Genomic DNA, 11,503 nt, shown 5'->3' with positions numbered 1-11,503 from the left:
GGCCAGAGGTGACAGACGGGAGTCGGGTACACAAGAGGGACATGAATGGTTTCCAGCAGGCCTCCTGTCAGGCAGGACGGATGCAAGAACACTTTGGAGCGACAGGCGGAAGGGCCCGGAAACAGAGGCCTCTCCAGGGGTTAAGCTGCAGTACGGGGACACTTGTGGCAAGGGCGGAAGCTAAAGGGATTTCTCTGAATCTGTGGTCTGGCTCAATTGGGTTGCTTGAAATAACCCCGAGGGCCAGGGATTCGTCAAGCCGTGGTAACGAGGCAGGTGCCGGCCGTACCTGGCTGCAATACCAATTCCAGCCACTAGCTGATTTAACTGTGCACGACGCAACCTACCAATGCAGCTAGAAACTCCCAGTTCCGTCAAGAGTCAAACTCGCATCGTTTATAGTCAGATGCAGTGGGGACTGGCGGCACATTAAAATAACCAGAAACCCAAACCGCAAGACGGGGACTGGAGAGTGTTTAATGGATGTCATGCTCACATTGTGGGGGGGGGGCAGATGTGGTGGCACACCACATATTGCACACCGGGAAACACTGACCGCTACATAAACCGTGAACCTTCATGTGCAAACGTGGTACAAGCACAGTGTCTGAAACTCCCCCCAATATCCTCCCCTTAAGGAAAAGGTAAGACACCAGGTCTTAAACTGAAGTTCAACATGGCCCCCTCCCCAACCTTATTCAAGTGCTATACTCATACATATATTACAATGTGATCTACATATTACAGGCTATACAGATGTTGTTCTTCTGAAGTACCGAACACGTCGGGCAATCGTACATCCAGTGGTTTTACATTAGCTACCCGCGCCGGGCTCTGAGGATTTCGTAGATGTCAAGTGACTGACAGCACTTCCCCTGCACAGTCAGGTGGACGTCGCAGTATGGACAGCGTGGAAGGTCCCAGTCGAACATGAGAAACAGCATGAATTAGAAATGGGGGGGGGGGGCGCTTTGAGCAAGACCTGAAGATGGCCAGCCCCACGGGCTGCTGGGATGCCAAAGGGGGCCGGTTCGTTCTCCGACAGTCACAGTTCTCCTCTTCGCCTTCCCAGATTTACCTTCAGACCCAAAAAGGAAAAAAGAAAGTCTTCCCAGACATGAAAACGATGACGTCCAGTGTTCTGCACTTCTCTGTGTATGTACTCCTGTCTCTTTCAAAGGGTGTTGGATCAGGAGTCAAACGGTGCGACGGGTTCCCTAACCCTCCCCCTTTCTTTCCTTGGGGCACCGTTGGCCAATTCCTCGTTCCGGCGCTCTCTCTCCGCCCACCCCCCACGCCGCCGCCACCGCGGGCATTAGAGGTGTGAGGAGGTGGAGAAGCAGAGTTTCAGGGTGTACGGGTTGGAACCATCTGGAACGAACAAGATCACAGGGTCACTCACGTCACCCAGGAAGACGGGACTCGCCAGAGGACCCAATGCTTCACTTTAATTAGAGGTGAAATCACATTACTTTGGTGTTCAAATGAAGGCAAGGACTGCTGATGCTGACCTCTGCTTTGGGTCATCTACCTGGGCTCTTCCTATAATTAAGTCCTAAAATAATAAAGACTGAACAACAGTACAGCCAGTTAAAGCTGGTTTCTTAGCCAGGATTTTCCTCATGTTGCTGGCTTGCTTCTCGAATCCCTCTATTGAGCTGCTAATAGCACAAGCGGCCCACCTCCTCGTGCTCCATAGTGTCAAAATCACCCTCCGTGCCCTCAGATGCTAGATTCCTTTTGGGGCATGAAGACCTTCACTCCCCTGTGACACCTGGTCAAGCTTGTCCTCTCATTTACAACCTGTCCCACTGAGTATTTACTAAATGAGTATTGTATGGACACATATATGCCTGAGTTTTCACAAGCTTCTCCATCCATCCATCTTCCATGACCACCTATGCAGGACTAGGTTGAGACTAAGATGGGACTAGAAAGACTAAGATGGGACTAAGATGGGACCAGGAGGGGACCAGGATGGGATTATGGCGAGCCTAGGATGGGACTAGGTGAAGACCAGGATGGCACTATGGCAGGACTATGACGGTACTAGGATAGGACTATGATGACAACAGGATGGGACTATGACAAGACTAGGATGGGACTATGACGGAAGTAGAAGGGGAGCAGGATGGAACTAGGAGCGAATTAAGACCATGGAGAATGAGAGAGAACTGAAATCGTATGATGCTTTGGTACCTGCTTGTGAGTTTGGATACTCACTTGGTATTCGGATCTGGTAGTGGTTGAGTACCGTTAGCACTTCGATCGCGTGCGTCTTGGTGTCAAACTCCAGCAACCCTGAGATAGTCTTGGAGGAGGCTGCCAAGGAGGTGGAGACAGGACCAGTGAGCGCCTGCAGCTCTCTAAAGCACAGTCAGCACATCTCACGGCTCGCTCAAAGGCGACCGCCCCCTCCTCCATGTGAGGCTACAGGGGTATCCCAAGCCCCCGACCCTCGGCAAGTCATGGCACCGAATTCAGGTGTCCTGGAAACTTCGGCATTACTGCCGGGTGCCAGCCATCAACAGCATAATGGACAGAAGAACCCGCAGTTACGGAGCACAAGAAATAATTGACATAAAAAGGACCATAAAACCTCGTTAATGGCTTTTGTATGTAGGAAAAGTGTGTGGGAGGGACTTACGCTTGCCATCAAACACTTTGAACTTGATGAAACCTGGTACGTCATGTTCTGTACATAGCTAAAGAAAAAAAAAGATTTATTGTCACATGACATTATTATAACAGTACATATGACCGAATGAAAAATACAGACTTTTAATTTAATTACAGGATGGTTTATTACAGTCTAATTAGGCTAAACCCTTAACCCTCTGTTTCTCAATATACATACTTGACCATACATGTGTTCTCATGTACCCTAACTCTTTTCTGTCATCTTCCATTGCGTAAGACCAGTTTCCAATACTAAGAACAGAAGTACGAAGGAAGGTACAAATCTCTGGATGTCGGTCTTTCCCCATTCAAAATAAAAAAGATTCACCGGTTGCATCCTCGCCAAACAAGAACAACCCCATGATTTATTGTGCGCTAAGTTCGGTCTTGGGAGGTAAATCAGCGGCACCGTTCTTGCCAAGGTCACAAACACGTCCTTTGTGTTCTTGACAATGAGGAACACCTGATTTTCCATTCCATGCTTCCACAGTGACCCCTGACCCTTGACCCCACACAAACGTGTGACCTCCTCCCTTGTTTCCATACCCGCTGCAGTTCCTCCTCCGTGACACAGGGGGGCACGTTGTAGAAGTGCAGTACGCAGGACGGCGGCTGGATGATGTTCTTGGAGGCCTGGCCGGCGCTGGTGAAGCGGTTGTTGCGGGTCATGGCGAAGTCTTTGTAGCTGCTGGTGCCGTCCTCCAGCTCAAACACCTGGCTGGGGATGACGGCGTGCTGCTTGGACACACTGGGGGGGTGGGGGGGGGGGGGGTTGGAGAGGTGTTGAGGTGAGAAGAGAGCGATGGTGGTGAGGGGTGAAGTGACAGGTGGGTAAGAGAGTAGGATGATGCAGGAGGTGGCGGGACAGGTGAGGAGGTGACAGGAGGGAGGGCAGGTGGGGATCAGTTCAGAAGCAGGAGGAAAAACAATTGAAACGGGAACAAAGGGGGTTATTACGCAGCGTCAGGGCAGGTAAAAACACAGGGGGTTTAATGGAGGGAGGGAGGTCATATGTGGAGCACTGGGTGTGATCTGAGCGCAGCCCAACCCCCTTCTGCACCTAGAAGGGGCACCTCCGCCTGCAGAGGGCACCACTGAAGGCTGGCTTTAACCCCAGGGGGAAACACGCCGTCCCAAGGTCACATTACCACCATTTCATTTCATAACGAAGCGAAGAAAGAGTTGTAATGCCGCCCCCACCCCCCCAACCGGGGCTCGCTGGGCTCCTTTTGTCGCTTGCGGTTCACAGAGCACATTCAGACACAGCATCGCTGTCATCGCTAGTTTAATTAGCAGTAGCTGTTGCTCACAGCCCAGGCAGCAGGGGACTTTGTGACCTTTGACCCCCAGCGTTCTGGAATCAACACACTAAACTGCTAAAAGCCTCACACACACACACACACACATGCAGACGCACATGATGAAGGAGCACTTCTTAATGCTCGAAGTTCTGCTTCCACACATGATGTAAGGATTAGAATCAATTTTCAAGGGGCCACAGAGACGGAAGGATGGGGTCACTTACCAGACGTTGAGCCGTTTGCCGAAGACCTTGATGCTGTTGAGGTGTGTGATGGCACGGTCGACCGCGTACTCGTCCCCCATCTCCACCAGGGCTGTGCCAGGCACGCTCTTCATGAATTTGACCTGTGAGAGTATGCCACACGCTTAGGAACATAGGACAGAAAAACAGGTCCGCGATCACGGACGAGAACAGCCCCATGCAGGAGTTTTCGGTGGCCACCTGACCTTCTCGATGTTGCCGTAGAGGCAGAAGAGGTTGAAGATGCGGGTGCAGTTCATTTTGGTGGGGTGCAGGCCGCTCACCATGGCGACGGAGCTGGATGAGTGGCCGATGTAGGACGAGGTCTGGGGCAGGGGGTAGGCCACCAACTCAGGTATGTCATGGGAGCTGATTTTGTACCTGTTATTGCTGGGGAGAGGCAGCAGGGGGCAGTGTGGCCCTGAAACGAGAAAAGGGACATGCACGTGTCACCTGAGAGGCAGTGAGCCGCAGTGCTCCCCCTACAAGCAGGAAAAAAGAAAAACGACACTGGTACAAAATTATACTCCATTTTCTGCAGCGATGTGCTTGCACTCCCGTCGCTACATAAATCACAGCGTTTACACGGCCGACTTTGTCCCCATGACAATCATCCCTCTTCCTTCTTCTTCCCAGCCTCATCTGCGTGACATGCCGGCCAGAGCTGGGGGAAAGCTGCAGGAACGGGGGGGGAGGGGGGGGAGAGGAGGGGGGCGGCCTACCGTAGCCGTTGTCGCTGTAGGCGGACGGATGCTCGCCCAGGATCGCCTGCCGCTGCCGGCCTTTGCCTCGCTCTGAAAGAGCCGCACATTTTGGGGAAGGAACGTGAGAGCAGAATAGCAGGGGTTACATTTCAAAAAGAGAAAAAAAAACAAGAACTACAGAGACAAAATGGCGGGGAAAACAATAAAGAATAATGGAAGTAAGACTCTCACACGGTCAAGGCTAAACAGGCGAAATCGCAGGGCGGCTACAGTGAAAGGCAGACCGTTTGCTTTTCCTTGACATTTTGCATCCGGGTGCAATTTCACATCTCAGTGCCTACGAGCAGATTCACCTGGCTGGGCGACTTATTCAGCTGGGGGTGAGAAGCTACTCAAAGGTCACAATTACAGCTCGATGGCTTTGAGTGAGAAAGCAAAAAGAAATTATAATAAAATTTAAAAAAACACAGTGACCCAGATAGAAGGACAAATTATTGACATATATAAAAAAAAAGAAGGTGTTAGGCCTCTTTAAGCCATTCTAAGTTAAACCAGCGGGATAAAAATGTTTAAACAATTAGCTTCTTTATTTTAGGACAGATAGAGGCTGTGCGTATGTTTCTGCACAAAGAAACAGACACAGTACAGAGTGCTGGTGTTTTGGTTTTGAGTCGGCCTGCCGTTTAACGCCAAGTCAGAGATGTGTGCATGGGCTTGCAGGGCTGGTACAGAGAGAACAGAGCCGCGGCCCGACTAACACATAGCGCGCGACGGCTACAGCGCCTCAAGGCCGCCACTAAGCAGGGGGCGCTATGAGCTCGCCGGACAAACGGCGTGTAAACGGACCATCTGGACTGACAGGGCAGGTTCCAGAACAGGATGGGGTTGGGGAGGAGGGAGGGGGGGGGGTGGAAGACATTCCACAGAATAGGTAACAGTTTGCTCTGTACATCTGATCACAACGCGGTGAAGGACACAGTACCTGCGTTTGTTACCAGGCCTTCTCTTAACTGGGAGGGGGGGGGGCTTTCAGCACATGTGCACAACATCAACCTGTGTTACATCATTTTACAGTCAGTACAATCCAGGCAGTGGAGAGGACAGAAAAAGGGGGCGGGCACAGAACCGGCTAAAGGGGCGTGGCCTCTCTCATGGGCGGGGATTGACGGAGCGGCTTTCGGTGGGGGTGGCGTTCAGGCCGGCGCGACCTTGGCCAGCGGCCGACGCAGAGGGTCATGTCCGTCCCTCTATTATTATCCGCCGCTATTTTCGACCGACTGCCGGCTCCCGTTCTCTGCCTCCCTGCTCCCCTCCAGTCGGAACGGATTCAATTCTCAGGAAGGAGGGGGAAAAAAAAAAATCGCATTACACGACGGATCTTGAAAGGCGAGCATTAGCATGAAGCTCCACAGCCCAGGAGCGGCGATGGCAGTGCGGTGACCGTACACTGTGACTGCGTGCAGTCCGTACGCTGGAAACACTGCCTGAGATCAGCTGCAATATATTAAATAACCACTTGAACTTGAGCTGTTTCTTCCAACCAGGGGTTAGTCAGTGTGTAAGAAATAGTAACGCGAACGTTACGTTAGAAACGAAAGCTTTAATTTGGACACGCCAGGAGGCGGCAGTTTCATATTTCCCTTGATCCTGTGCGGCATTGATGTGACATTCGACTGGATTGTACCAAGGGAGGGTCACACATCGGCCGTGCAGGACAATAAGACAGCAAAGCAGCAGCTACCTGGGGGGGGGGGGGGGGGGGGGGGCTCTAAAATCCGCAAGGTGTCCACTGGACAGAAACAGTAACCTCGCATATAGTGCCCCCTGCAGATGGGTTGTGGAATAGACTGCGATGCTAAACTGACATTTTAAAATGCTTTCCCCGACTACCGTTGTGCCATTTAGCCTCTGGGAGGGTCAATAACATTTTTTGAATAATTTTCCAAAAACGAAAAACTGCTTCTCTAGGACCACGCGGTGCCCGACTTAGAGGGTGAATCTCTTTACCCGGTTCTGTGTGCCCCCGTTCACATTGCTATTACATCAACAATCACATTTCAGCAGGATATAGCTGTCACTCAACACCACTGAGGCTAACAAACTTCTCAACAGTAACAAGAACAGTCCAGATTTAAATAAGATCATGTTCTATACATGGAATAACACATCTAAAGCAGACTGGGAATGTGTTCCTTTGCTCAAAGCCCGCAAGACTTTAAAGCTGTTATGCCGATTCATGTCACCTGGGCCAATTCAGCACGGATCTTTAAGTCAAACCCTTAAAATTCAAAGCTGTTTTTTCCCCTTGGCCCATTTCACGCAAACGACATGACAGCTTTAAACCCCGTCACCAAATCATTGCGATTTATTCATGAACTGGGCCTCGCAAACACGCAGAATGGCACCGGAAGTAGCACCAGCTCCACTAGCTACGCCGTGGGTGTCCAGCCTGCGCCTTTGGCCAAAGCGAAGCCTCAGCAGGCAGGCAGCCAGAGTTTGTTTAAGACCAATTCTGTTTTGAATATACTCTACATCATGTCTGCTTTTTTTCCCCCCGCGGTTACCATGGTGAACGTACTCAACTGTACTATGCGAACAGGGCTCTGGGATGGCGCCATACTCGCACATCCCATACTCACACATCCCATACTCACACATCCCATACTCGCACATCCTATACTCGCACATCCCATACTCGCACATTCCATACTCACACATCCCATACTCGCACATCCCAGCGCTACTGCGGAACTTCACCTCCTCTGAGGTCGGCGTTCATTTCTAAAGCCTGACGGCGTTTCGCAAATGAGCGATTTGGTGACGGGCATGCCGGCTCCGGCTCCGGCCTACAAACGCCCCCCCCCCCCCACTCCACACAGCAAAGAGTCCCAGAAAAAAAGTAGTGAGGAAAATAAGAAAAACAATAAAATAAAGAAAGGAAAAGGAAGATAGACTCTGGGAGTCTGAGGCAGTCATTCTGGGGTTGGTTCTCCTGGGCGGGGACACGGGGAAGGGGGGGGGGGGCGTCCTTCCTGCGGCCACATGTTGAGGCGATGCATGCGGTCAGGATGAGTGCCGAGTCGGGGCTCTCTCGCGGTGTTTCGGGAGGTGGTGGTGGTGCTGAGAAGCAGGCAGGGCGCGTGCTGCTGTGCAGAGTCAGCCTGGAGTCCGGCTCCCTCGTTCTTTCTCTCCCTCCCTCTCTCTGTCTCCCCCTCTGTCTCTCTCTGTCTCCCTTGCTCGCATTCGGGGCAGCAGCGGCGGTGCAGGGCTAGGGCATGTCTGAGAGTGCGTTGCTTGGAGAGGGACGCTCGATCGCTCGCTCGCTCGCATGGTGCCGGTGTGCTGCTGGCTTGACTGTAGGTCTGAGGTCCGCCTTCCGCCCTGCTCCTTTAGACCGGGCAGTAGGGGGCGCTAGGGTTGACGGCTTCAAACGCTACACCACAGGAAGGGTAAGGGGGCGGGGCGGGCCAGCAACAATTGGCATCTCTGCCCTATGGCTGTTCGGTACAACCCCGATTCCCCCCGTCTCAGCTCAGGACTTGAGCCGGCCCATTATGGCAGACAAAGGTAATGGATAACAGAACAATCAGCTTCACTGACTATGAGCAACCAGACAGAGAGGAGAACATTTATCTTAGTACTTAAAGTACAAAAAAAAAAAATCAAATTACATTGGGCAGACCGATGAAACAAAAAATAAAAGAATTTGACTGCATCAGATATGGGGAACTGCTTTACTACGCAGTAACCACACAGGTCTCATACTACAGCCTATTGCCACCGCCCCCCCTCCCTCCCACCCGCCCCCCCCAGGCCAGGTGTGAAAACAAAGACAGCACAGCAAAGGGCAAAGAAGAGGAGGGAGAACAGGCTGGGGCGTGGAAATGAGAACAGTATCTTACCGCGTCTTGCCAGATATGGTTTGGTGTAGTCCCAGCTGTCGTTATCGTTCCTTATTACGTTGAGGCGCGTAGGCTGAGGTGTTTCGGGGGAGCGTAAGGAGACAGAGAAAAACTGCACATTGGTGTGTGAATTGGGGGTAGCTGCTGGATCGACAGCAGATCGATGGCAGGAACAGTGGCGGGACGGCGCTACGTTGGGGATAGTTACCCGAGCGTACTCAATCTTGAGGGTACAGCAGCCAGCGTAGATGTCTGCACCATTGAGGGCCGCCTTCGCCTTCTGTGCACTCTGAACGGACTCAAACGTGGGTACCAGTTAAGGAGCCGGCCTCCGATCCAGCCAAAACGCCCCGACCCGGGAGCCAGCGGTACCCTCGACAGAACACTGAGATCCAGCCGAGGACGTTAAGACGTCTGCTGTGGGCGCCCCGGATCTGCTCCCGGGGATTACAGATTTGCTCGTCTGCCGTGTCACTTACGGGGGCTGCTGCAATGACGGGGTAACTGGGTGGGTAGGATCCGTTCGCTCCGTGTCAAAACTGGTTAAGTAGGGATTTGGGCAAACGGAAATTTTCCAAGGCTCGATTTGGAAAAATAAACTTTAGATTCGATCCACCTTCTGCGACATAAACGTTTGTGTTTGGCAGAGTGACGGTACATTAAGAATTCTATTCAACACACAGCCCAATCTGAAGGTATCATTGCTTGGCAACAGAGGGAAACAAGACAGGTTTAGGATCCATGTAAAATATGGATAACTGGTTACCAAGCAATCTCACTTTACCCCCCCCCCCCCCAGAGAGCAGGTACATCCCATACATGGTTTTGACTTCATCTTGGGTGGGGGGGCAGGGCAACCTCTTTCATCACGCAGTGAATTTCTGGAGCCGAACACCTACTTAAAAGCCCGGCTAATCGGATCGACCTTGAACAAGAGACCCCCACGATAAGACATCTGAATGGGCCGATTTCACCAATTTAACCGCTTAGACTGGTTAACCATTTTCATTGACTGTGAAGATGCTCAACGCTCAAGACCAAGCTAAGGGGTGGAACCAGCACCGAATCCCACCGAATTCCGGAAACCTCTCACAAGCTATTCATTTTTGCTACTTATTCAGAATGCTGAACCAATGTTGATTTACTATAAGATCTCATTAACCGTCGCTGTTATTATTGTACTTACTTCCCTCACCCACGTTTATCGTGTTATTGGGCCCCCCCCCTCCCCTTTCCCGATGAAGGATATTCCACCATGGCCTGGATGCCGTTCCGCTTGAATATGACGATCCTCAGCACACTGCCGATGGGGTTGCACACCGTGTACAGAACCTCCTGGAAGGAGAGGAGAGCAGGAGGTGTGAGCGGGGGGGGGCGCCGTTCGGATGGGGAGACAGACACGATTTCTCCATCGCTCACAGACAGAGAAGGCTAAACCGTTCCTCTGTGGACGGTGCGTTTTTGCTTTTCATTTTATGATCCAGCTTCTGTTTTCTTTTCCCAGGTTCGAGGGGGATAACGATGCAGGCTGCCGCTTTAGTCAGGTGGGAGCCGTCAGAGGATTTTCAGTGAAAACAGTCAATCAGCTCGAAGCGTGTGAATGGCCCCGGCATTAGGGGGGCGGGGGCTTAATTAAGTGGTTTGGTGCCGAGGTGACCTTCAAGGTGTTGGCCTGTGAACCGCTCCATGGCGCTAATGTTCCGCGTTGCCACCGGAAAACAGGGCCGCGCAGCGGGCACTGAGTCACTCCGAAAAGGCAGCGGGAAATGGATGGGGGGGCGCGGCACTGCGGCCGAAATGGTGCGTGTGGTTAGGGGGTACACTGACCATGTTGCGTGTGTGTGTGTGTGTGTGTGTGTGTGTGTGTGTTTCACAGACTGCCCCAGTGTTTCAGATTACTGCTGACCACAGCAGAGATGATAACTTGCGGCTTGAGGCGACAGAACGAAATAGGTGCCGGGGGGGGGGGGGGGGGGTGGGACGTCTTTCAGCACAACAGGAGGTGGAGCGGCCAATCAGAGCATGAAACACTGGCTGTCTAACTGTGGGCAGGGGCTTCCTGGAAACACTGCTCCACTGTCCTTCCCCAAATAGACATCGCTAACAACTAAAACCACCGCAAAACCACAGGCCGACGATCTCCACGCCAACCCTATTCTCCCATGATGCCTTGTGTAATCGCCAGTAAGTGCTGCTCCTTGAGTGCAGACTCACTTTCACATCGTGTCTTTCTCCCCAGGACCCCCCTCTTCAACACTCAGCTTAGTTTATCGCAGAGGGTTCAAAGGTTAAACCAGGTGGTGACTGACTGCATGTAGTGGGCGGAGCCTCATCTCACCATCAGTACAGTTTAGTCCCAGCATGGTGCGTGCAGCTGATATAACGTCAATGCGCGCGTCATGACCAGCCACTTAGGCGGTACTGTGCATGTCTGAGCAGCAGTGGTTTTTGCCTGGAAAGCGAGTGGCTTGCTCAGCTCAGCAGCAAGCGCTGCCTTTCCCAGAAAAGGGGGCTTCATTTAACATTTGTCTACGACTGTTTTAATTACATCGATTAGTATTCGCCATCTCTGCGAGCGCGCAGAAAATCTGTTACTCTGGTGAGCTGGTGAGAGGAAATCTCAGAAGGCAAGCAAAAAAAAATAATAAAAAGGCACAACAATTTGTTTTCCATTC

The 11,503-nt window shown here is 51.9% G+C and overlaps 1 protein-coding gene across 1 annotated transcript in view; it reads right to left on the bottom strand.

Annotated features, from left to right (window-relative positions):
• Positions 1 to 457: 457 nt before the first annotated feature.
• LOC125738908 (heterogeneous nuclear ribonucleoprotein L-like) overlaps positions 458 to 11,503 on the bottom strand; it is a 34,079-nt gene continuing 23,033 nt past the window's right edge. The window contains exons 4-13 of the mRNA XM_049008431.1: positions 10,078 to 10,163; positions 9,037 to 9,133; positions 8,829 to 8,901; positions 4,945 to 5,016; positions 4,429 to 4,643; positions 4,205 to 4,326; positions 3,226 to 3,427; positions 2,648 to 2,705; positions 2,224 to 2,322; positions 458 to 1,371 (exon numbers count right to left, since the gene is read on the bottom strand). Of these exons, the coding sequence (XP_048864388.1) occupies positions 1,316 to 1,371; positions 2,224 to 2,322; positions 2,648 to 2,705; positions 3,226 to 3,427; positions 4,205 to 4,326; positions 4,429 to 4,643; positions 4,945 to 5,016; positions 8,829 to 8,901; positions 9,037 to 9,133; positions 10,078 to 10,163 (1,080 nt within the window). The 3' untranslated portion in view covers positions 458 to 1,315. The remainder of the gene's footprint in view (positions 1,372 to 2,223; positions 2,323 to 2,647; positions 2,706 to 3,225; positions 3,428 to 4,204; positions 4,327 to 4,428; positions 4,644 to 4,944; positions 5,017 to 8,828; positions 8,902 to 9,036; positions 9,134 to 10,077; positions 10,164 to 11,503) is intronic.

The sequence above is a fragment of the Brienomyrus brachyistius genome, chromosome 3, assembly GCF_023856365.1.
Source record: "Brienomyrus brachyistius isolate T26 chromosome 3, BBRACH_0.4, whole genome shotgun sequence".
NCBI classification, from domain to species: domain Eukaryota; kingdom Metazoa; phylum Chordata; class Actinopteri; order Osteoglossiformes; family Mormyridae; genus Brienomyrus; species Brienomyrus brachyistius.
Note: the sequence above shows the minus strand (reverse complement) of the source record. Positions and strands in the feature narration are given on the sequence as shown.